This window comes from Haliotis cracherodii, unplaced genomic scaffold (assembly GCF_022045235.1).
Source record: "Haliotis cracherodii isolate W230 unplaced genomic scaffold, xgHalCrac1.p SCAF_7, whole genome shotgun sequence".
Lineage (NCBI taxonomy): Eukaryota > Metazoa > Mollusca > Gastropoda > Lepetellida > Haliotidae > Haliotis > Haliotis cracherodii.
Window position 1 is genome coordinate 62,210,827 of NW_027266330.1, and position 27,851 is coordinate 62,238,677.

At 41.5% G+C, this 27,851-nt stretch overlaps 1 protein-coding gene and 1 pseudogene across 1 annotated transcript; one reads left to right on the forward strand and one right to left on the reverse strand.

Annotated features, from left to right (window-relative positions):
• Positions 1-6,386: 6,386 nt before the first annotated feature.
• LOC139448394 (E3 ubiquitin-protein ligase TRIM33-like) lies at positions 6,387-17,578 on the reverse strand (annotated as a pseudogene).
• Positions 17,579-19,760: 2,182 nt separating this feature from the next.
• On the forward strand, positions 19,761-27,462 carry LOC139449072 (uncharacterized). The gene is made up of 8 exons (XM_071230538.1): positions 19,761-19,909; positions 21,803-22,901; positions 23,261-23,343; positions 23,578-23,626; positions 24,100-24,134; positions 24,387-24,465; positions 25,027-25,098; positions 26,696-27,462. Exons 2-8 carry the CDS (start codon positions 21,821-21,823, stop codon positions 27,460-27,462), a joined length of 2,166 nt encoding a protein of 721 aa, XP_071086639.1. The 5' UTR covers positions 19,761-19,909; positions 21,803-21,820.
• The last annotated feature ends 389 nt before the right edge of the window (positions 27,463-27,851 follow it).

A 27,851-nucleotide genomic window follows, 5' to 3' on the forward strand; every position in this document is an offset into this window, starting at 1 on the left:
TTAACTGTTTTAGGTCCAGTTGAGACATGCCACTTTCTATTAGGATGAGTAAATCTTTTACTGATTCAGGCCCAGTTAAGACGCGCCACTTTCTATTATAACTAGTTGGTCTTTTACTGTTTCAGGTCCAGTTGAGACGCGCCACTTTCTATCATAACTAGTTGGTCTTTTACTGTTTCAGGTCCAGTTGAGATGCGCCACTTTCTATAATAACTAGTTGGTCTTTTACTGTTTCAGGTCCATTTGAGACGTGCCACTTTCTATCAGGATGAGTTGGTCTTTTACTGTTTTAGATCCAGTTGAGACGCGCCACTTTTTATTTTAACGAGTTTGTCTTTTTCTGTTTCAGGTTCAGTTGAGAAGTGCCACATTCTGTTATAATGAGTTGTTTTTTAATGTTTAAAGTCCAGTCGAGTCGCGCCACTTTCCATTAGAATTATTTTGGTTTTAAATGTTTCATCTCAAGTTTAGACAGATCACTTAGACGACGCAGATATATTATTCAGTAAGATCTTTTTTCAATGGTATGGTTGAATTCGGCAATAACTCTAACTGTAACTCTACATAATTTGTCATGGATGTAAACGTGTCCGTCTACAATAGTAGGTTATACCTAGACGACCAAGGTGCCTGGACATGGGTTACACACTACAGCTGTCCGTGGTCACGTGGGCTCCATTCTGAGAAAGCCATGCTTTGCTGGACTTTCCTGTGAAGAATGTGATCAGTAGATATAGGGGTGTATTTTGCTGGTCAGAATGTTCCGAGTAGCGGGAAAGTATAACCTTCCGCATTCATGGTGAAGTGTAAGAATGAGTTGCGGGTGCTGTCCACACCCAATGATACCCCAGTTACCGTAGAAAGGCAGTTGTGGTGTCAGCTGAGGTCGTCTGGAAGTCCGATCTTTGTACATACATTGGTAGATACTGAATATCTCTAAGCTACCTATATAAAAGAAGAGACATTCTGTCTCGGTGTGACAAACAATTTAGCGCAATAGTCTGTGCAAAGATTCCGAGCTATGGACCTTCGTAGTGAGTTCTCTTTCTGGATTATTGCCAAAACAAACTCAAGACTCTATATTAATATTGATATTATATTGAGCTTGTCTTTTACTGTTTTAGGTCCAGTTGAGACACGCCACTTTTTATTATAATGAGCCTGTCTTTTACCGTTTTAGGTCCAGTTGAGACACGCCACTTTATATTATAATGAGCTTGCCTTTTACCGTTTTAGGTCCAGTTGAGACACGCCACTTTTTATTATAAAAAGCTTGTCTTTTACCGTTTTAGGTCCAGTTGAGACGTGCCACTTTTTTATTATAATGAGCCTGTCTTTTACCGTTTTAGGTCCAGGTGAGACGTGCCACTTTTTATTATAATGAGCCTGTCTTTTACCGTTTTAGGTCCAGTTGAGACACGCCACTTTTTATTATAATGAGCTTGTCTTTTACCGTTTTAAGTCCAGTCCAATACAGAATAGCTAGCTCTAAGCTAGAGGTATAAAGAACAGAATCTGTCAGTGTTTCAGATCCAGTTAAGAAACGATCTGCGTATAACTACTAAACAATTATTGCGAAAACAAAATTAAGACTATATCAAAATGCAACACCTCATATAACCTTACCTTGGATGTTTCAGATCCAGTTGAGACGTGCAAAATCCATATACTAGTATTTAGAGTTAATGTTAATATTAACCTCCAGTTGAGACGCACCATCGCCTATTACAATGAGTAAGTCTTTTAATATTTTAGCTCCAGTTGCGACATGGTCAATTCTATTATTATACGCCTGTCCTAAAAGGGCGGGGGTTTATAGTTATACCAAGCAATTCCGTCCGTCCGTCTGTCCTTCTGAGGACATTGTTTGTGCGACCTATAACTTGAACACTACTGAATAGATTATTTTCAAACTTGGAGAACACATTCTATACCAATAGGAGTGGTGAGGTGTGAGAAACTTGATTTTAATATTTGGATTTTCTGCAAATCTATAGCTATATTGTAATTCATTTAGGCGAATATCATTATAAAATGGACATTTTTGTAGAAAATACTTTTCGTCTCCGACACAATTAGTACAGAATTTACAAAATCCATTTGTTGGAAGAGTAGGGGGATTGCTGTATCTGCCCGTTTCTTATTCTAGCTTTAGAGGTCCTTCAAGGGAGGGATCGTTGGAAGCATTACGTTTTCTTTGCTATTACCAACACACCCTTCTCTTTCCACAACCACCAAGAGACGTTGAAAGATGGTACCCTTGTTACCCTTCCTGGCGCTCGGCATCAAAGGGATAAAACAAGGACTGGTCGGCTTGGAGTCAGTATTCTGTGCCTGAGTGGGGAATTAATGTTAAACTGCGGCATGGTATCTCAGTGGGATAGCACTATAACATCGGGATTAGTTCGGACTAGTACAAGCAGACACACAATTGCACGCACGCACGCACGCACGCACGTGTATGCACGTCGCTATTTAAGTGCAATACTTGGACGCCACCTTAAACCCCATTATTTCAACTCTCCAAACTTTTCCACGAACCCTGTGATTCCAGCGTATATTTTGTCCCAATTAACGTAATCGTCGGAAGTGTATCGGGTGGTCACCCTTGGTGACTTGTGTGTGTGTCTTCGTAGCGCGATGGCCATAGACTGTTCGTGCTGCCAAGTAGTGTCAACTACTGGTTTATCTGACCCAGACTCGAACATGGGATAAAGCTGGAATGTAGCTGATTGCTGCAAATCATGAACTATGAACATCAGAGGTAAGAGACATGAAGTCTGAGTTGAGTTGAGTTTGGTTTAACGCCGCTTTTAACAGTATTCCAGTCATATCATGGCGTGTCAGCTTAATGTGGAAGGAAAGCCCGAAGTGATGCAGGTCTGAGACGTTTACCGCTTTGGTGAAACCCACGAGCACGGGTATGGGGCTGACAAACCTAGAAACATAATCGGGTCGAACCGAGATTCGAACCCACAATCATAGATTTCTGGCGTGCCCAAGGGACGCAACTCTGCACAGCGAATCGCGGCGCCTTAGACGTCTGGGCCGTCCATGCCCCCTCATGAAGTATGAAGTCGCGCCCAAGATTATTCCATGTATATAGCGACGTGTGTGTGTGCCTGTGTGCGTGTGTACATCCATGCATGCGTGGGGGTTTGCTTGCTTGTACTATTTCAAACTGTCGCCGGTTTTATAGTGCTAGCCCGCTGTGATACCATGCCTGCCGCAGATTGACATGGATTTCCCATCAAAATGCTATCTTTAACGTCTTTCGCTATGAACAACTCAGCTTCCACTCAGAATCGGTAAAGATTAACTGACATTATAAGATCCCTGACCAGGATATGATCAATGTTGGCTTCCATTGTTCCTTTGAGCAGTCTCACAGAGGCAAAATAGTTGTTAATATAGTTTTATTATCACAGCAGGCTTGAATCAGTGACGTATAGCACACTCGTTATGATAGGCAATATTTACTGTTTAATAGTTTTAACAATAAGTACATAACGTGGACACATTAACTTGACAGTTGAAATTTCAAGTTATAAAGATCAATAAAATGACTATCATAGCCTAACGAAAACTATATCAACGTGTATTTGGTACAAATTAAAACACATCTAAGAGATACACATATTCGTATTCGAATTCGTGTCACAATAAAATATAAAAACACAGATTGAGTCAACCACATCATGAAGGCAACATAGTCAACAACCTACATTTGAAAAGATACATATTTCACAATGTGTACTGCGTTAAAATAGTCCGACGAGCAAACAATACTGTACCAAGGTCAGATTTATAAGAATGGATAAGAACACGAAATAATGTTCTTTAAGCACGCACAACCGATAGTCCAAAGAAAACAGACACGGGTGCGACTGAAAATGTTGCTTTAGTTCATCGTATTCCGTGAAAATTACCAAATTTGAAAATGCACGTGCATCAAGGTGACATGATGAATATAGATACAATTCAAGACGTCAACGCACGAGAATAGTCTCGACTCTCTGCCGAAACCGATTCCATTGCGACCCGTGAAGGTCTTCAGCAACCCATGCTTGCCGTAAAAGGTGACTATGCTTGTCGTAAGAGGCTACTAACGGGATCGGGTGGTCAGGCTTGCTGACTTGGTTGATGCATGTCATCGTATTCCAATTGTGTTGATCGATTCTCATGATGTCAGTCACTGGATGGTTTTCCAGACTCGATTATTTACAGACCACCGTCATATAGCTGGAATATTGCTGTATGTGGCGTTAAACAACAGACAAACAAGAAAAAGATATGCTGCAGTTGGGAGTTGGACATGACACCGCTGCCAGGATGGTCGAACTATCACCAGGGTGGTGTCATGATACCCGCAGATAGTGGTAAGAAAGACTCAGGACTAGCCGACCACTAGTCACCCCACACAACAAAGATCGCTACCTGCGTATTCATCATGTGATAAACTGTAAATAATTTTAAAATTTACAGAACAAAACTGGAATATGAGGACGACCTTGGAATAATATTTCATAGACTCAATATATTTACAAATGCTCGAAATTCACTGGTAGAAGAAGCAGCTCAATCGGTCTATTATATACATGTGGGGGGCTGGGGCGAGTCCAAATTTACTTCCCGGGTACCCACCCCGCTATTACCCGACCCTACCCGTGTACCCACTGTAGGTCTCAAGAGTTGGGTACAAAAAGTCTGATTGGGAATAGTTTGAGTGAGCCCTGGCAAAATGTTTTTAGATACACGTATAAAACGTTCTGGTCATGCATATACTGAAGTTAACTGAAGTTATATTTTTATTCAAATATATAAAAGTCAGAAGGAATGGGTACATGGTCAGAAAAATACGAACATTAGTGACTTGAAGTGTAACCATAGAATTTTAGATAATTTTTGTCGTAAAACAAAATATTACGTGACAAACCAAGGGTCCGGGTAGTCCTGTGGGTACCCGGCTCCTGCTCAGTACCCACCCGACCCGAGTACCCGACTTACCCGTCCCAGCCCTAATGTATTAGGAAGGCGAAGTGACAACTTATCAGTACCATCACAACCTAAATTCTTTGATGCTATTGTACTCCCAATACTGTTACAAGGTTGCGAGGTGTGCATATTTTCAAGATATTACGCAAATATAAAATTGAAAATTGCCTCTTAAGAAAAAAGTACACCAAACTACATGATTTATAGTGAATTAGACAGGAGTGAGTGATTGAGCGAGTATGGTTTTACGCCGCTTTTAGCAATATTGCAGCAATATCACGGCGGGGGACACCAGAAATGGGCTTCACACATTGTACCCCTGTGGGGAATTGAACCTGGGTCTACGGCGTGACGAGCGAACGCTTTAACCACTAGGCTACCCGACCGCCCCGAATTAGGCAGGAAGCCGCTATACGTTGAAATACACCCGGGTAGTAACGTTTTGGGCAAAAATGATAACTGGTATCATTTATTAATTATATCAAACGTATAACTATCGTTTAATGTACATTATAAATTAGACAAAATCAATAAATGGTTAAATGTTGTTAAAAATATTCTTTCAGATTGTGGGGTAATTTATATATGGCACGCGCAGACAATTCTAAACGTAAACTATTTTAAATATAACGTAAAGGGGATGCTTGAAGATCAATTTATAAAAAAATGACATTTTGAAATATTTTACTCTTTAAAAGCTAAAAGTTCGGGAGTGTTAAAACAGAATGGATTCCAGAACCATACTTCACTAAGCTCCTCAAACAACAGTTGTTACAATTTATATTATCTCAGTTTCGCACTGTTACTCATCGTCTTCCAGTAGAAGTCGGGCGATGAACAATACTCCCTTCATAGAAGGAAAATGTAACCTTCGTCAGTCTAACCGCATTGGTGATGATTTCTTTGTATTATCATCATGTAAATGTCTTAAAGAGCTAAGAAGTAATTATGTAGACAATATACATTATATGCCTGTATATTGTTGTAACATGCATAGTATATTTACAATGACTACGAGCTATTTGAGCTATATGAACTATATGAACTATAAGAAAACATGTATCGGTTATGTCTTTAAGACACACATAATTTTTGAGACAAACAATTACTAGTATATTCGGAACCCACAACACAATTTTCTTTAGGACATATTGTGATTTCTGTGTGTTCAACCGTAGGCTAACCTATTGCTACCAGTATTTTCTGAAACAAGTAATCAACACCATCCTACCCACACCAAATGAGGCAACACATTATTCATTTCAACCGCACAACCCTGAAAATTGTCGGTCCTTGAGTGTCTCTTACCGGTTTTGGATCTCACAAGCAAAACTCTTCTCTGAGTTAAAGGAAACGTCTCCAATGACTTCTAGACCAACGTCAACTGAAGGTCAGCGTCCCAGAGCTTCCTGAATCACACCACGTAACCTTGAATTGATGTCCTCATCCTTGACTTCATCCAAGGTCATCTCCACCGTAAATTGCTCATTGTCGTGGACGCCAAACAACGGGAGTAGATGGCTGTATTTGGCACCGACATATATCGTTGTGAGTATCTTCTCCTTGTTGACGTCAACGAACGCCACCTTCCCTCTCACGACATCATACACGACGCCATACGTCAACATGGAACGGATTGTCCAAACATAAAAAGCATTGCTGGGTACAAATATTTTTATCACTGTCACAGTAACCGACGATAAGCATAGGCCTATCGGTGTACTCTTCTGAAAAGCGAAACGAACGATTATCCGCTTTCCTTGGTTCGCAAAGTCCGATTTCGAAGATCAGCTTTCTTGTAATTTTCCCATTTTGACATGAACCTGGTAGTAGTATGGATCTGTAGGGTCTGGTCGGGCATACTGGGAAGCGTGGGTGAGCCGACCTGGACCGGAAGTAGGAGCTGGTAACGAGGCTATCTGGTAAGGAAAAGTCATTGTACCGCATGTGCCTCTGTATTTGTTGAATTTTCTTTTACCAGGTTTGTCATCTGGATTTGGACGGTTGACCATGGATCTCTCTGATACTTTTACAAAATCGGTGTTTGCACGTCCTGTATCGAACTCGAGTGGGGGGCCTGAAAGTGTACCGGAAAATAGGTAACGTATATACAGTCAAACCTCGTTGTCTCGAGCTCGGTTGTGTCGAATCCCCGGTTTTGTGTTAAAGTCACAGTCAGGTCCCGGCAAAGCTGACCATATTTATCAGTATTTTAATCCGATTGTGTGGAATGCAAACACACACACACACACAAACACCACACACATACAAACACTACAAACACCACACACATACAAACACCACACATATACAGACGCGCACACCACAAACACACAAACACACACACACACACACACACACACACACACACACACCACAAATACAAACGCGCACACCACAAACACAGATACACTGAAAACACACAAACACACACACAAACACCACACATATACGAACGCGCACACCACAAACACAGATAAACACACACACACATATACAAACGCGCACACCACAATCACAGATACACACACCACACACATACAAACGCGCACACCACAAACACTACAAACACCACACACACAAACACCACACACATACAAACACTACAAACACCACACACATACAAACACCACACATATACAAACGCGCACACCACAAACCCAGATACACACACACACACACACACACACACACACCACAAATACAAACGCGCACACCACAAACACAGATACACTGAAAACACACACACAAACACCACACATATACGAACGCGCACACCACAAACACAGATAAACACACACACACATATACAAACGCGCACACCACAATCACAGATACACACACCACACACATACAAACGCGCACACCACAAACACAGATACACACACACACAAACACCACACACATACAAACACTACAAACACCACACACATACAAACACCACACATATACAAACGCGCACACCACAAACCCAGATACACACACAAACAAACACCACACATATACAAACGCGCACACCACAAACACAGATACACTGAAAACACACGCACACACTCACACAAACACCACACATATACGAACGCACACACCACAAACACAGATACACACACACACACACATATACAAACGCGCACACCACAATCACAGATACACACACATACAAATGCGCACACCAAACACAGATACACACACACACACACACAAACACCACACATATACAAACGCGCACACCACAAACACACACACAAACACCACACATATACCAACGCTCACACCACAAACACAGATACACACACACACACACACAAAGACCACACATATACGAATGCGCGCACAACAAACACAGATACACACACACACACCACACATATACAAACGTGCACACCACAAACACAGATTGATACACACACACAAACACCTCACATATACAAACGCGCACACACCACACACACACATACACACACACAAAGACCACACATATACGAACGCACACACAACAAACACAGATACACACACACACACACACACACACACACACACACAAACCACACATATACAAACGCGCATACCACTAACACAGATACACACACACACACACACACACACACACACACACACACACACACACACATACAAACACCTCACACATACAAACGTACACACCACAAACACAGATACACTGCAAACACACACCACACACAAACACCACACACACACACACAAAGACCACACATATACGAACGCGCACACAACAAACATAGATACACACACAAACACCTCACACATACAAACGCGCACACCACAAACACAGATACACACACACACACACACACAAAAAAAAACACCTCACACATACAAACGTACACACCACAAACACAGATACACTGCAAGCACACACCACACACACACACACACACACACACACACACACACAAAGACCACACATATACGAACGCGCACACAACAAACACAGATACACACACACACACAAACCACACATATACAAACGCGCACACCACAAACACAAATACACACACACACACCACACATATACAAACGCGCACACACACACACAACACACACACAGACACACTACCCATATACAAACGTGCACACCACAAACACAGATACACTGCAAACACACACCACACACAAACACCACCCATATACAAACGCGCGCACCACAAACAAAGATACACACACACCACACATATACAAACGCGTACACCACAAACACAGATACAAACACGCACAAACACCACACATATGCGAACGCGCACACCACAAACACAGATACACACACCCCTCACACATACAAACGCGCACACCACAAACACACACACAAACACCTCACATATACGAACGCGCACACCACAAACACAGATACACACACACACAAACACCACATATATACCAACGCGCACACCACAAACACAGATACACACACACACACACACACACAAACACCACACATATACAAACGCGCACACCACAAACACAGATACACTAGAAACACACATTCATGCACACACCATATCATATCATACATCACACATACTGTGTCCCAAACACACACACACACACACACACACACACACACACACACACACACCAAACGACACAAACAGAGATACACTGTACACACACACAGCACACAAATAACAAACACAAACAAAACACCCCACACAGGCATGCACGCATACAGACACACACACTTGTTTGAGATATATATGTAAATGATTCTCATCACAAACAGGTGTCGGACTTACAGTTGAGCTTGAGGGGCACGCCTGTTGGGTTCTGCTCACTGACAAGGGACAGATCACCAGAGACTCTCACACCTTAAACAGGAACAAAACATGTCCTATATTACGTAACTGGTGCTGTTCCTTGTTACGCAACAAATGGACATATTAATGAGAATAAATTACATTTAATTGCCATATGTCTCAACCCTTTATCGAATTGTTGCAACTTTATTAAAAAAAATTATATATATTTTTTCGCTTACATATTTATTGTTTTCATAATTAATTTCAAGAAGCCGTATCCGTATCATCAGTATACTCTGCAAAAAAAGAAATGCAAAGTTGTTTTAGATGTATATTTTATGTGATGGTAATCGATTGTTCAGAATTGGCACACATCCTTCTCATTGTTTTTTTTTTTTGTTTTTTTTTTGTTTATTTGTTGTTTAACGCCGCTATCAGCAGTATTCCAGCGGTATGACGGCGGTCTGTAAATTTATATTCGAGTTTGGACCAGACAATCCAGTGATTGACATCATGATCATCGATCCACGCAATTGGGACACGATGGCATGCTTCAACCAAGTCAGCGAGCCTGACCACCCGATCCCGTTAGTCACCTCTCACGACAAGCATAGTCGCCTTTTACGGCAAGCATGGGTTGCGGAAGACCTACTCTATCCCGGACCTTCACGGGTCTCGTTCTCATTGACAACCTGTTCTATATGGCACACATGGAACAGTAGATTTTCAAGGTGAAAGTCATCTGTGCTCAATATCTTATTTTGCCACCTTTAGAGTGCAAAACTGACTGACATCGTCGTCCCATGGAAGCAGTCAGATCCCGAATTGTGGCCTCGGGAATGTTCACCCATTCTTCCTGCAGTGCTTGTGCCAACTGTTGGAGGTTCTGTGGTTATCGCTGACGTGCTCGCAGTCGTTTTGGTTTTATATACCGAGACCTGTTGGCCATGATATTGTGATTCCTCAAAAAGGTTGTTGTCAGTCTTGCCGTGTCAGGTCGGGCGTTGTCTTGTTGGAAAATGACGTTCGCTTGTTGCATAAAGGGAAGGACGCGTGGCCGAAGAATCTCACCTATGTAACGCTGTGCCGTTAAATTCCCTTTGTTCACCATGTCTTTTATACCAGTGTAGGCGATGGCTGCCCACATCATCACGCTGCCACCGCCAAACTCATGTTTCATCACGAAACCAAACTTGCTCCATCGCAGTTGTGACCAGACTCTGTGACCTTGACACCATTGATGTCGCAGCCGACGATACAGATCTGTCAAATGTGATCCCTGGAACTGGTCGTCTGGCACGAATACCTTCAGGGGGTAAACGGGTTCTCACTGTCTGGGCTGGTATCCAACGTAATCCTGGTATTGCCGTAGTTGTATAGGTGGTCGTGGTGGTTCTTCACGTAAGTCACGTAGCCGTATGACTCTGCCCTGTGCTCTGGTAGTGATACGTGGTCGACCGAATGTGGGAAGGTCACGTAATGTCCCGTGATATGATAACGGTTTCACAGTCTTGTAATGGTGCTTGGTGCTATGTGGAAACACCTGGTTACGGCTGAAGAGGATTCGCCTATATGCAGTCGGCCGATGGCCAGTCGTGGCATGTTTTCGCTGTTCATTTGCTGTAAGATTGTGATGGCATACACATTAAAACCAAACATGTGATTCGGCACCAGGCTGTCACGTGGTTGTGTTTGTACGATTTTCCCTCTTTTCACCAAATTTCTGCAGTACCTCTTTTTCCCCACACAAATCAACCCCAATCCATGCAAAAATGACAAATTCATTTTTGGTATCAAGTTTGTATGGATTTCGGGAACACTCTTCGATATTTACGATTTTACTGCTTTTGTGTTTCTTAAATTTGCAGAGTATACATTGCAGGTGGACCAGTTAATACCATGTTGGAAGTTAAACATCTTGAAATACTGGTTAATAACATGATGAATACATAGTTAATGAAGAGACACCAAAGAGAGGTGTGATAAGGTAAATTTCTTTGTGGTTTCATGAGATGAAGACATTAACAATGATGACTAGACAGAGTGAGTGAGTTGGGTTTAACGCCACTGCGACAGTATGTTAGCTACATTACTGCGTGTCAGCTTGATGTGGGAGGAAAGCCTGACGTGATACGGGTCTTAGATGTTTACCACTTTGGATGAAATCCACTGAAATCCATCATGGATGCTTATAAACCTAGAAACTTCATCCAGGCTCATGTACGTGATAAACCTGTGATAAGGTGCATTTCTTACTCTTTGTAGCATCGGGGCAGATAGATAGATAGATAGATAGATGGATGGATGGATGGATGGATGGATAGATAGATGATGGATGGATGGATGGATGGATGGATGGATACAAACCTAACTGCTGTGCTAGTTTTTGAAACTTCTCCATTGATGTTTGTTGTGTCTTCACTTTCTAAATAAAAGTTCACAAAAGAAAGTATCAAGATAGCTCCACAATAGATATTGTATTGAAATTATGATGCGATCAATCTACATGTAGGATGGTTTTCATAATTCAGTCGTTCAAGGGCTTAAAAAGTATATGTAAAACAGTTGCAGAATTGTGACCATCAAACTAAATAAATCCAATCCAATTCATTGTTGTCCTTTTAGCTTTAAGGTAATTCTAAAACTTAGTTCCCTCCTAGAAGAAAGAGCATAACTGTCACCTTATACTTACATTGCTCTCCTCAGCAAACAGTCTGTGCATCATGTCTGAAATAAAACCGTATGAATCGGCCACTGACACATGCTTGGATGAGAAGATGAAGGTTGAAGACAAGAGATCACATGTTTTGTAAATCAATACACCTAAATGATCACTGTGGGGGCCCCTGTCGATATCCAACGCTTGTGACCTCATCTTTGCACAACAGTCGTAGTAATGAAAAAGGGTCTGTTATTCAGTTCGTTAAGTGCCATGAAGAACTTTCTTAGCAGTTGTGCTGGTGTATTCCAAATGGACCCTCATTCATGCTGTGTTCGCCTGGATTACGTGGGGATAACATATCACAACTTCAGCTTTCTGGTGGTCCCCGCTGGAATATTACTAAAAGAGGCGTAAGACTATTCACATGCCCGCCTAGTAGTCTAGTGGACAGAGAGTCTGTCAGGAGAGCGGAAGGTCGGGGCTTCGAACCGAGCCCTACATTTTTCTTTTTACCTAATATGACACCGTGTCCGGCAACTAAAGACACCATATCGAATTTATTATGCCGAAAAGTTTACACTCTCTGGCATCCATATCGCACGTGTCATGTCAAAATGAAAACTTGACACTTATAACCGTACGTTGACGTGAAGGGTCAAAGGGAGACTACTCTTCAAACCTTAGAGGCCAAACCTTGTTGATAATTGTAATCTTTATCAATAAAGACACGAACGTGATCTAAAAAAACAGATTAATGTCCTTGCACATCACAATTAATGATACTAAAAACAAAATCAAATAACGAATTTCGGTACCAGAATGTTCATGTGAAATATGTGAGGTGGGTGTTTGAAAATCCAAAATGGCTGTTACTGACTGTATACGGTCTCATATTAGGTCAGTATCAACCATCGTGGATTTGTACTGACGATAAACGGACTCATGAGGGGTCAGTAGATCTGCTCTATGATTGGTCAATCTCACTTTAAGGCATAATAATGTGTCTGATTGGGGTATTCATGTTAACTTTCACTTGGCCTTTAGTCCTTCATCTCTTCTGAGCAATTCAGCGCCACAGAATAATCAATATGTACCAAGGTCTTCTAGGGTGAGGTGCAAGGATTTCTGACATTTTTTAGGCTGTCTCTGAATTCTGGATTGGAATCCAGGGACTAAATCCAATTGAAAGCTTTGGAGTTTAACTTCAGAGTTGCCAAGGGGCACAAAGGAGCGATAGATGTCCGCATCCATTCAAACAACGTGGCGAACTCTGGATAGATTGTTCTCTGTCCAAGGACTTCCTATGTTGGACGTGTGAGTGAGCAGGTTGGGTCTAACACCACTTGAACAGTACTTTTTAACCCTACTAAACTACCAACTCAATTAATAGATAATGCAAATTGAAGTTTCTCGAATACATGGTGTCAGTACTAATTTTCAGTGGTCCATTCATATAATTTTCACAGCCTTTTTGCCCTTTTACACCAACGGAATCTGTTTGGGTTTTAATCTAGACAAGTTATTCTCCTGCACTGACAATTTTTATTTTAACAGACAAGTGACGATCCAAGCATTTTCTTACACAATGTAACTCTGATAGCCATGGAGGTGGCAAGTTGCGGAAGACATGACAGACACATCGATCGGCCTTCAGTTGTCAAAGAAACAATACACCGTTTTTCTGCATACGATGTCATCTACAGAAGGCACAACTTCCAATGTATTGCACCGGTGCAGACCGATGTGTAGCCCTGATAATGAATTTATTATCTCTTGATACACTAGCATCAGCTGCTCCCTAAGGTTTCCATAATATGAAAATAGTTCTTATTATTTAACAAAATAAAAAGATGCCTTAATCATCTGACAGAGCATACTGTTACCTTTCTGTCGAGTCAGCTCCTTGATATTTTCCTCTTTGCTCTTTAGTTCGTGTCTTAACATTTCTTCTTTCTGAAGTGGAGAAATGTTTAAAGCTTGTGTCAGTCGTTTACAAGCACAGCTAAGAAATATAAAAAAAACATATATATTGAAGAAAACCAAAAATGTTTTGACCTGAAGAACATGCTGTAAGTGTAGTTCAGACTTAGATAAATAGAAATACTGTGGTACATATAGACTGAAGAAATGGTATTGGATCATACACCTTTGGCATCAAGCATAGAATACGGAATGCTTATGTTACAAGACATACATGAAGTTGGTGAGTATTCCTAAGGCTGATTCGGTTAGACGTATGACATGTTTCCTACAATATATGGGATGCATGTCATTGTTGAATTAAAAATATGTCACCAAAATCACAAAATAAAACATTAATATTTAGCAAAGGAAATAGATAAGTGAGTGAGTTTGGTTTTACGCCGCTTTTAGCAATATTCCATCAATATCACGGGGGGGGAAATAGATAAGAAATATGACACAGGAAAATAGTTACCCCCGCAGCTGCTTTTTCAAGCTCAACTTTACTTTTCTCAAGCTTCTCAAATTTGACTTTCAGGGTCTCATAATTTGACATCACTGGATATAAAAATACATCTTATTAACACATGCATACATAGTCTTGTAACATTTACAGGGTATTGTGGATGATGACCTCTTGTGGGTCACTTAAATATTGAGAGCGAAATCTGGCCGATTTTAAAAATGAATTCAGCTTCCCTTAGGTTAATAAGGATGATGATCTCATTAATATCTCATCAGTTAGCAGGAAAACAGCTTACTATCAGGGTAACTCAGATTCACCAGGATCGTCCCGTTGATGGCTATTGTGAGATTCCTGGTCCTTCACTCAAGACTTACCTTGATTATCCTGTTGCTGATTGGCCTGAGATTCTTGGTCCGGTGATGTAAGGAAGCATCCAAAGGAGGCAATGTCAGTCTTGAGACTCTGGAGACCCTGTCTGGAGAACGCAACACCTGCTGCTGCTTCCTGCTGCTTCATAGCAGACACGTGCTCAGAGAGACAGGAGTCCACGCTCTGCATCATGGTGTCCTGGAGCTCCAGGTACGCTAGTGGTGTCAAGGTCAAGGTCTTCTCTATGTAGGTCAGGGAGGTGTTCAGGGACATCTGGGACGTCTCCAGTTCCTGCTGCTTCTCCCTGGCTCCATTTCTTATGTGCTCAAAGCAGGTGCTCAGGTCAAGGTCAAGTTCCTTCTCTCTCTGGTCGACAAGAGACTTCAGTTCAGACATTGTGTGAACTTTCAACGTTTGCAGGGAACGGCATTTCTCATGAACCTTTTCTTCAATGCTGTTCATCTGTAGAATCGATTCATTTGAGGATTCTTGATGGATCAACAATTGATTGTGTTTCGTTTTCATTTCAAGTTGCTTGGATTGAAATGCTTCGTTGACTTCTTGAACATCATGACCAACATGATCGTCACGTGTACACCTCAAACATATCAGAACTCCACATGTCGCATCATAGAAGTCAACATGCCTTTGGTGTGTGGAGCAAACAGTATCCTTGGCTTCTATGGAGACTCCATCTTGTGCCACTTGGTCGATTGTCTGAACTGTGTGACCATTTGTGATTTTGATATCACTGTGAGCCACTTGACAATTTTCACAAAACAGAGCCTCGCACTGTTTACACCACACAACAGCCTGTCCGCCATCTTGTTTGTTAGTGCATTGCAACTCGGATGGACGATGAAGGACAATCAGGTTGAAGATTTCTCTTGCCCTGACTTTGTCCTCTGAGAACTTGTGCTTTTCTTTATCAAATTCTTTGTGACAAGACGAGCATTTCAACGTCCCTGTCTCAGCAGCAGAAAGACAGACCTTACATACAGCATGTAGACATGGCAGCAACCAGGGAGGTGGTCCTTGGTATCAAAACTGTTGCTTGCAAATGCTGCACTTAGGGAAATGGTCCATATCTTCAACTGTAACTCTAGAAGGTGAAACACATAACATTGTAACTGTGAGAAGTTGGTGAGTAAATAGTGAATATGACGTGCTTGTGTGGAATGGGAAAATACTTTTTTGTCTTTGACATTTTTTACCAACAAGAAATCGAAGACGTTTCAGTTTTTCCACTTGTTGTATACACATATTGATGAAATGGGATTTTTATCGAGATGAGATATTTTTTATTTAATTTTTGGTTTTCTTGGCAGGCTATTTCTTTCTTTATTTTTTCAACAGTCTAATTACTTTGTTTGTTCATAACATTTGGCATGAGTGATTATATAGATATGTCGACAATAGGACATCTGTATGACGGCTTCATATAACCGCATGTTGAGAATCACACAAGGAGACAATCATGGGTCGTTGGGGAATAACTCTGCCACAGAATCACAACAGGGAGACAGTCATGGGACGCTGGGGAATGTCTCTTCCACAGAATCACAACATGGAGACAATCATGGGTCGTTGGGGAATAACTCTGCCACAGAATCACAACATGGAGACAATCATGGGGCGTTGGGGAATAACTCTGCCTCAGAATCACAACAGGGAGACAAACATGGGGCGTTAGGGAATAACTCTGCCTCAGAATCACAACAGGGAGACAATCATGGGGCGTTGGGGAATAACTCTTCCTCAGAATCACAACATGGAGACAATCATGGGGCGTTGGGGAATAACTCTGACATAGAATCACAACAGGGAGACAATCATGGGGCGTTGGGGAATAACTCTTCCTCAGAATCACAACATGGAGACAATCATGGGCCGTTGGGGAATAACTCTGCCACAGAATCACAACAGGGAGACGATCATGGGGCGTTGGGGAATAACTCTTCCACAGAATCACAACATGGAGACAATCATGGGTCGTTGGGGAATAACTCTGCCTCAGAATCACAACAGGGAGACGATCATGGGTCGTTGGGGAATAACTCTTCCACAGAATCACAACAGGGAGACAATCATGGGGCTATCTTTCGGAGATGCATGAATTATGAATCACTGCAAAGTTACTACATATATATACAGTGGAAGCAGGCGGGCGAGCACGTCCTGCAATGCGGTCACATGACTTCAACACCGACATTTCCATTACGCTCTGTTAAAGCCTGATTTAGATAGACAAAAACCTACCAGTTTCCTTGTAATTTTACAAAGTTGATGTTTTTGGTTGATAGCTGTGGTTAGATTATGTCAGCACTGAAAAGACGGCACTATGTCCTCTTGTTGCAGATGAACGTTGATCGATACAGCGACATGCTGCTAGACGCAGTGCATCTGATAACAGCATATGTCGTTGGGGCTCAAAGGCCATGCTGAGGTCAATGTGACCTACAGTTGTAAAGGGGGGCACGGGTGGCCCAGTCGTCTAAGGCGCCGCGATTCGCTGTGCAGTGTTGCGTCCCTTGGGCACGCCAGAAACATGTGATTGTGGGTTCGAATCCCGGTTCGCCCTGATTATGTTCCTAGGTTTGTCAGCACCATACCCGTGCTCGTGGGTTTCACCGAAGTGGTAAACGTCTGAGACCTGCATCAGTTCGGGCTTTCCTCCCACACGCCGCGATATAACTGGAATACTGTTAAAAGCGGCGTTAAACCAAACTCACTCACTCACTCACTCACTACAGTTGTAAACCGGTTCTCCTGGTGGTACGCGCAGCTAGCTGGCCGCTTCTGTAGACATCTGCTAGACAGGAGCCTAGTGTTTAGTCAGAGATTGATTATTGATTGTGAATGAGTTCTGTGATGTATGTTGTTGCTATGTGTGTCTGAGTCAGTGTTCATGTATACATTTGATCCTCTAGAGTGCGAGATGATTGTATCAAATGATCATATAGTTTGACAACTGCTTGAGCGTCAACACTGTTTAAAATGAAAACTCACACAACAGCTGTATCATTGTGTCAAATACTGGGCAACTAGTTGACTATTTTAACAAGGCAGCAACCCTCGAACCACTCGTGTAGCCTGTGTTTTATAAAAAGAGTATGTATGTATGTGTGTGTATGTATGTATGTATGTATGTATGTATGTATGTATGTATGTATGTATGTATGTATGTATGTATGGACATCTAGTCGTTGAATATTCTAATAAGGCAGCAACCCTCCCACCACACGTGTAGCCTGTGTTGTTATAAAAAGACAGTGTGTGTATGTGTGTGTGTGTGTTACTATGACCACTATAAAAAGACAGTGTGTGTATGTGTGTGTGTGTTACTATGACCACTATAAAAAGACAGTGTGTGTGTGTGCGTGTGTGTTAGTATGACCACTATAAAAAGACAATGTGTGTGTATGTGTGTGTGTGTGTGTGTGTGTGTGTGTGTGTGTGTGTGTGTGTTTGTTTGTTTGTTTGTTTGTTTGTTTGTTTGTGTGTTACCACAAGCACATGCTTATGCTATAGCTGGACTCTGTTTTATGCAGATTATTCTTTTGAATATGGAAAGGGTTTTGTCGCTATATTTAATTAGATTAATTATATTGTAAACCTAGAACTGTGTGTTTCAATATCTTTTGTGAACTGTTCATTGATCTTGTGTGGTCATTTATTGATTTTAGCTTTAGTTTTGTACGTACCGATTTCATTTTCGAAAGCACCTCGTATCATTACACACTTTAATACTTTCTTACACTTACAACTGCCTTTGTGGTCTAGTAGTAGAGCGGCCGCCCAGAGAGCAGAAGGTCCGGGGTTCGATCCCCGGCCGCGTCATACCAAAAGACCTTAAAAGATGGTACTTGTTGTTACCCCGTCTGGCGTTCGGCATTAAGGGGCTAAAACAAGGACTGGCCGACTCAAAGCTTGAATGCTGTAAAAAGCGTCACTTAACCCAACTCACTCACTCACTCAGTCACTCACACACGCCTGGCAAACCTAAACACATTTTCAGGGCGATCAAGTATTCGAACCGACAATCATGGGTTTCTGGCACGTCTGAAGGACCCGAACCAATTGTGGCGCCTTACATGACTGGGCCACCAGTTGACACTCTGTGACGTAACTGAAATACTGTTCAACTTGGCTTTAAACCAAACTGACTCACTGACTCACCCACTGTCTATTTATAAGACCTCTTTAACACGGGCGAATCGATGATTGCCGCCTTGTTGGAACATTTGAATACAACTTGCTGAGTCAACCTGACAACGTTGTGGTATTTGACACTATGCTATAGCTGTTTATGTTAGTTATGTTCGAGTCGCGTAGGTTTCTATTGTGTTGACACTCAACCAGTTGTCATTGAATACAATCACATCACAGAACCCATGCAGCTCAAGCAGTAAGCAATGTCTGTCAGATATATGCAGAAGCGGTCTCAGCTGAGTTTTCCAGCAGGGTAACCGGTTTATAACTTTAGGTCACATTGACCTCAGCATGGCCCTTGTGCTACCACCACATAAGCTGGTGTCACACGCACTGTCATGAAGCATGTCTCTGTGTCGATCAACGTTCATCTACAACCAGAGGACATAGTGCCGTCTTTTCAGTGCTGGCACAATCTAACCACAGCTATCAACTAAACACATCATCTTTGTACAGTTTACAAGGAAACTGGTAGGTATGTCTGTCGTGATTCACTTGCCGGTCCAATAGTCCCATGTACGCCATGTCTGTCTTTTCAGGGGAGTCATGATTCACTGCCGGTCCAATAGTCCCATGTACGCCGTGTCTAACTATTAATATTCTGGGGCAGTGATTAATGATTCATCAGCCATTCAGTTTAACGAATTGTTCACTTTTCTTGACATGAGTACCCTTGGCAATGACTATTTTATTCTGCAGAAGTATTCATATATTTCTTCATCGTCCTTAGGGGCCTATTGGAAACATATACATAAGCCCTTGATTTGCATGCGCTGAGCGGTAGATTTTAGGCGAAAATAACCTTTCTTCATGTTATCTTCTAATCTTGAATTTTAGCTTGTTTTAATGTTTAAGTTGTGAATAGCAAGTGACAGACAAGGCAGCATTCACTGGGAAGTTGATAATATTTTCTATACTGATAGAATTACGGTACTAAATATTTGGAAGGTAGTGTTCAGTTCTCTATTTGGGGATAGCACATCACCTGGACACCTGCAGACGATCTGCGAGAAGTAGTATAAATGATGGGGATACTGGACCTACCCGCCTTAGACAATGCTTCCATTGGGGTCTTAAAATTGATTAAATACACGTATGTGATGGCAATCATTGAATCGTCATGTATGACAATATTTATCAAGATGCCACCCTATATGTGCCAGGATCACCCAAACCTTCTTTGCTTCATTTAATATTTTACTATGTAAATAATATTAATAAGATTAAGTATTTATAGAGAGCAACAATTCACGAATATATATGCTTTATGCGCTTTAGCTACTGTAAGTCTGTTGACACAGAAATGCCTTAAGCTGAGACTTGAAAGTGGATATATTGTGGTAGTAGAGTTCAGATTTTCCGGCAGATTGTTCCATAGTACAAGTACAAGGCCTAACCAGGGGAACTATGAATAGATGTTGTTGATGAGATTGGCAAGTTCGTTTAGGAGATTAAGAGTTGATTGATGTAGGCAAGTGCAAGGTTGTAGGCATTGAAGAGGAACGTTTAGTTGACTGGTGTGGCAATAGGCAGCCAATGGGGCTCCGTTAAATGTTGAGAGACATGATCAAGCTGTGAACATAATCCTGCCAGCTGTATTCATGAGTGAGTGAGTGAGATTGGTTTGACACCGCTTTTAGCAATATTCCAGCAATATCATGGCGGGAGAACACCAGAAATGGGCTTTACACATTGTATCCATGTCGGGAATCGAACCCGGGCTTCGGCATGACGAGTTAACGCTGATGGCCTAAAGTATGTTAGTCTCCTTATTGGTTACCTTCACCTCTGTTTGTTATCATGTGCGTGCCAATTTGGTACAATATAACACCACTATTACATCATGATCGCGTCACTAAAGCGCAACTAATGCGCCATTTTACATGATTTTTTCTCGCCTCTTTTCCCATACCTTCACGGTACTATCACGATACAGTGTTAAAGACCTTCTGACATGGAGTGTATATCGCTGGTAGTCCCTGTTGGGATTTTGAGGCAGATGTATTGGCGAGCGCTTGGAGACTGTGCTCCATGTGTGATCCATAACTGGAAAAGGGGACTGGTAGATGGGCAGTTATGGTCACCATTAAGTAATGTGTGGTAGTCAACCGGGAAGAACGTCAGATAAAACTTTGGGCATCAGGAAAGTTGTCTAGGCCCACATGGATCTTTCACATTTATATTGTTACGTTGCATTCTTGCTGTAACATATCTGTTACTGCTTTCCCAATCAACTTGTTGCTATATGTGTGTATATGAACAGGTACAAACACTGAAAAGTATTCAGATCTTGTTGGTTCCAACAAGTCATCATCAAAGAAGAAGCTCCCTGCTGAGACTATATATTATGTTTCCACCTTCTAGAGTTTACAATTAAAAGATATGGAAAAGTTCCCTAAGTGCAGCATTTGCAAGCAACAGTTTTGCTACCAAGGACCACCTCCATGGTTGCTGCCATGTCTACATGCTGTATGCAAGGTCTGTCTTTCTGCTGCTGAGACAGGGACGTTGAAATGCTCGTCTTGTCACAAAGAATTTGATAGAGAAGAACACAAGTTCCCAGAGGACAAGGTCAGGGCAAGAGAGATCTTCAATCTGACTGTCCTTCATCGTCCATCCGAGTTGCAATGCACTAACAAACAAGATGGCGGACAGGCAGTCGTGTGGTGTAAACAGTGCGAGGCTCTGTTTTGTGAAAATTGTCAAGTGGCTCACAGTGATTTCAAAATCACAAAATGTCACACAGTTCAGACAATCGACCAAGTGGCACAAGATGGTGTCTCCATAGAAGCCAAGGATGCTGTTTGTTCCACACACCAAAGGCCTGTTGATGTCTATGATGCGACATGTGGAGTTCTGATATGTTCCAGGTGTACACGTGGTGATCATGCTGGTCATTGCGTTCAAGAAGTCGACGAAGCATTTCAATCCAAGCAACTTGAAATGAAAACGAAACACAATCAACTGTTGATCCATCAAGAATCCTTAAATGAATCGATTCTACAAATAAACAGCATTGAAGAAAAGATTGATGAGAAATGCTGTTCCCTGCAAACATTGAAGGTTCACACAATGTCTCAACTGAAATCACTTGTCGACCAGAGAGAGAAGGAACTTGACCTTGACCTGAGCACCTGCTTTGAGCACATCAGGGATGGAGCCAGGGAGAAGCAGCAGGAACTGGAGACGTCCCAGATGTCCCTGAACACCTCCCTGGCCTACATAGAGAAGGCCTTTACCTTGACACCAGTAGAGTACCTGGAGCTCCAGGACACCATGATGCAGAGCGTGGACTCCTGTCTCTCTGAGCACGTGTCTGCCAGGAAGCAGCAGGAAGCAGCAGCAGGTGTTGCGTTCTCCAGACAGGGTCTCCGGAATCTCAAGACTGACATTGCCTCCTTTGGATGCTTCCTAACATCACCGGACCAGGAATCTCAGGCCAATCAGCAACAGGATAACCAAGGTAAGTCTTCGTTTTGTTATCATAGGATCGATGCTAATGATGTCAATCACTTGATTGTTTGGTCACGGCTCGATTATTTACAGACAGCTGTCATAGAGATGGAATATTGCTGAGTGCGGCGTAAAACAACCAATCATACAATTTGCATTAACAAGTAGTTGTTTGTTGCTGATGTTTTACTTTCTCTACGATCAGCTGCAAATATGTTTTAACTAGAAAGCTGGAATGCTGAACTAGTTTATAGTATATGATCGTTTCTGGAAGCATCTTACGAAAACTAAAGGCAATAGTCTGTCCAATCAAACTGTGCAAGCTGCCTTAGAGCCTTGTTATTGTATGTGCATGTGTTTTGTATTTAGGTACATCAAAGTACGTTTTCCTACAGAACGAGATTGGGGATCTGCAGAGAAGATACCATGAGCTTGAGAAGAGATCTCTGATGGTGAGAGTAGGAGTTATAACTACCTTTCGCGGTTAAAAAGAAATCATTAGCCACTTTTAGCAGTTAATAATTGTCATTGTTGGAAGGTAGAAGAAATTAAGATTTATATTGTTTGTTGTTGTAAGCAGTTTCTCCTAAAAAAATTAAGAATGTCACGGATCCATCTGAGTTCTTAAATGATGAGGTACTACATCTTGGTTACTGAAGTATTTAATTTATTTCTCATTTTCACAGACTGAGAAAATGTTGAAAGAAAAGCTAACGATTGGGGAGAAAGAGAAAGGTAATGGAGAACATATGCAATATACTTATTCCAGGTTGTTAGTTTCACAAACACCTGTCACATCTCGCCCTCAAATAATTAACATCAGTTAAGATGCCTGCTCCCCTGTGTTCACCCCCTGACAACAAGGTAATGTTACCCTGTCTCTACGTGTATGGATTTAGTCCCCCAGATCGTGAATAGCGGGAGGGAAGTCAAGCTTTGAAAGTGTTACGAACATTCAGGGACAATAACATGGAGTAATTATCCGAGGCGGGTGATCAGAATTTTGAAATATCAACAAATCATTAATTGTCTGAGACATTGTTGAAATATATACCTGCCAAAATACATGCGTTGAGAAACTTTCGATATTTCACAAATTTTGTCATTTTGTGTGGGCACATGTTATTTTATGTTAGATGGGGCTTGAAACAGAAATATAATATACTAAGTTTGGGGATTGTCTTTGACGCACTTTGGTTATATTTCAGACCTAGCACAAAAACATCTTCAGGCGAGAAGTGATGTAAGTATCTGTAACACTGGTCCTTGGATGGGCGTGTTGATGTCTCAACAATAACCAGTATACGATAACAGTAACAGCGTCAGATATAGTCCTACATGTCACTGATAATTTACACTTACACTTTAATGATATGAACACAAACGAAACACGCCCAATTAAAAAAAAATTTAAAACTCAATTCGTACATAGACATTTTACGGTTGTTGTTTCCATAATGACTTAATCCCATCCTAATTATTGTTGTGTGTTTAGACGATAACATCTCTGAAGAGGGAGCTGAAAACACAACAAACAGCAATAGACACATTTAAGGAGCAGGCAGAGAAAATAGGTTGGTATGGTTTGTTAAAGTCACTTTTCTTAAAGAGGAATGTTTGTTCTTGTCTTTGTTTGGACGACGAGGGCAGGTGGTTGTATAACAGTGTATTGTCTAGATCTGTTCCTAACGACTGTTCAACTATTGTAATCATTACGATAGAATGTGTCCATGTGTTTATGTGTGTTGAATATATTAATACTTAATAATAATAGAATATATAGTAATACCAATTGTATAGTTATGGTTTCAATCAATATGAAGTAAATTACGGAGTGAGTCTGGTTTAACGCCAATTTTATCAGTATTAGAGTTATATCACAGCGTGTCAGCTTAATGTTGGAGGAAAGTCCGAAGTGATGCAGGTCTCTGACGTTTACCACTTATGCACAGGTATGGTGCTGACAAACCTAGAAACATTATCGGGGCGAACCGTGAATCGAACGCACAATCATAGGTTTTTGGCGTGCCTAAGGGACGCAACTCTGCACAGCGAATCGCGGCGCCTGTCGTCTAGACTGGACCACCCACGATATATCACTTGTGTATTATTTAACAGTAGATAATATGTTACAGGTGTGAGACTGACCAGTGACTTGACCTTAGTCAGTAGCCAGTATACAACCGGCGTGCCTGTCAAACTCAACTGTAAGTATACAACGAACATCCCAGCACATATAAGACGTCAATGCCAGATAAGAACCAGTCTCGATTTTCTGCCATCATAGATTCCATGGAGGGTTTAAGGTGTTCGCAGAAAGGGTAAGCATGACCCGAACACCCGCGAACGCCACTCATGCACTTTGCAAAAAATAGATATTTGCTTAATGTCTGACGCTGCACAGCAGAACAAGTTGAAAGATCAATTGTTTCACAAAATATAACTTGGTTCCTTTCTGAGATTCCAAACTATCAAGCAAATCCTTTGGGTTTTTGAGAATCCACATGGTACTAAGAGAGAATTTATGGATGTCAACTTCTTCTGCTGAGGAACACAATGTTTCGGGGTATATGCTTACTCCTTCATGTGGAGGACGGAGAGGGTTGTTCCCATTCAGTCACATGGTATTAATTCCACGTGTCTCAAATGCCCTCTGTGAATATAAAGAAGTGAATATAAAGCTTGATTGTGTAAAAGGATTATGGTTAATCGTTGAGACAGGGATTTGGTGGTAAATTTGCTGAACCCAGCATATAGCTTTCTTTGTACGGTGGATGCTATGGGGGCAGCTTTGGATGAAATCCAAGACAAATGAGGAATTGACATGTCTTCAGGTTTCAGAGTTATGTCGAAACTTGGAAGTACTGATGCGTGGTTTTGGTATATTTTTTCCTCAGTAAACACTGGCCTTCTATGTGGCATTGTTTGATAAATAGAAATAATGTTGAGATGCTGATATATATCGGCTATGTTATTTGATGCCTTGTCAGGGGGAACAGTGACAAACTTTTCACGAAGGGCTGCGATTCATTGGATGACATCTGGCTTGGACAATCCTGTTTCCTGTTTGTCAGTTTGTGCATAAACCCCTTCTGTAATATTTGAACTTCATCTGGGCGAGACAATGAGTGTCAGTCGGGCAAATGATTATTGCAACCTGTCAGTTTCACACATAATTTTAATTAATATATACAGTACTTAATAAAGAATTAATTCAAATCTCTTATCTCTATCCAACATATTTGACATAAAAGACACTTAAAGTAGTTACGTGTTTGTCCTTTGAAAAAAAGCTATGATATAAAACCAGAAGTGTTGTATATCATGTAATCCTGACTATTGCCAAAGATTTAGGAATATAAACATGTACAGTAAAGTACGGTTATAACAAACTCAAAGGGACTACTAATTTTAGTTCGTTATAACCGTAGTTCGTTACAAGCATATGTACAGCATAACTACAGCAAATAGTCGGGACCAAAAACGTAAGTTCGTTATATCCATCAGTTCGTTATAAGCGTGTTCGTTATAACCGTAGTTCACTGTATTTGTTTCAACACAGTTATGACCATTAATCTTCAGCGAATGTGTTTACACATGAATATTTTTATGGCTGATTCCAAAGTACTTTTTTCCTAAAATTGTTATATTTCATTTCGTTCTCAACTGTTGTGCTATTGCCTCCGAATCCATCTTTTGTATGTATTGCACATGTCACAATGCAAGATTTAGGGAGTTATATATCTCAAACACCACAGTAGCAATCACAGCTTTTCGCAGATAAGTAAATTTGTCTTTTAATAGGTCCACCACTCAAGTTTGATGTCGAGCGGGCAAACTTCAATCTAGTTGAAGTCACTGAGAGACACATGGTCAACCATCCGGCTTGCAACCCGCCATTCACCACGAGGAAGTTTAACAGGTACAGCGGAACTTGCGGCTCCATGACCCTTCCTTACACGCTGTCCTCTGCACCTATCACTACTTCCGGGTCCTTCCAAGGCCAAGGTCAACTTGTTCCCTCATATTCCCACGTGTCTTCTGACCCCACAGATCCGTACTACTTTCAGGTTCATGCTAAGATAACACAAACAGTAGCAAAAATAGAAACAAGTATATTTGAAATTGTATTGTCTGAGACATCTAACGCTGACAGAGGAGAACTTATACGTAATTCTTTTAGTTGTGGAGTAGAAGTCGGCTACTGTAACACTAACAAAACAATATGCACACGACATGAAGGCTTTCCACGTGTTCGCTGTGTTGATCAGCCATTTGACAACAAGCCAGGGGTGTGGATGCTGACGTATGGCGTCGTGTATGATGCAGTGAGGGGGAAAGCGGCAATCATTGATGTCAACAAGGAGAAGATACTAACATCAAAGTCCGTCAAGCGTGCCCAACTTCTCCCCATGTTTGGCGTCAAGCAGAGTGAGGACTTCACAGTTGAGATGACCTTGATGGAGGTGAAGGACGAGGACATCAGTGCAAGGTTACGTGGTGTCATTCAACAAGCCCTTTGCAATGAACACACAAGTAACCTAACCTGCCTATCAAAACACATGGACTGACCAATCCGAGTATCTGAACAGTATTATAGTTATATTACGACCTGTCGGCCTGGTGTGGGAGGAAAGACCTAAGTGATGCAGGTCTAAGACGTTTACCACTTTTGTGAATCCATGCAGTTAATATGTTAAGGATAAAACACTAACCTGTTCTGGTTGATAATGTAGAACGTCGCTCGCGATTTTACACTCACAACCCAAACCGTGGCGTGTTTTATCCAAAGTATGAACCGTTTACATCATGAAATAACAGCAAAAATAGGAAAACATCAAGATGTCTTTTGTGAAACAACACAATGTGTCGTGGTATTATATCGATCAAAGAGTGCGAGAGCAAAAACCACATGCAGCATGGACACAACTAAGTCATGACATGTAAAATTGAACAACAT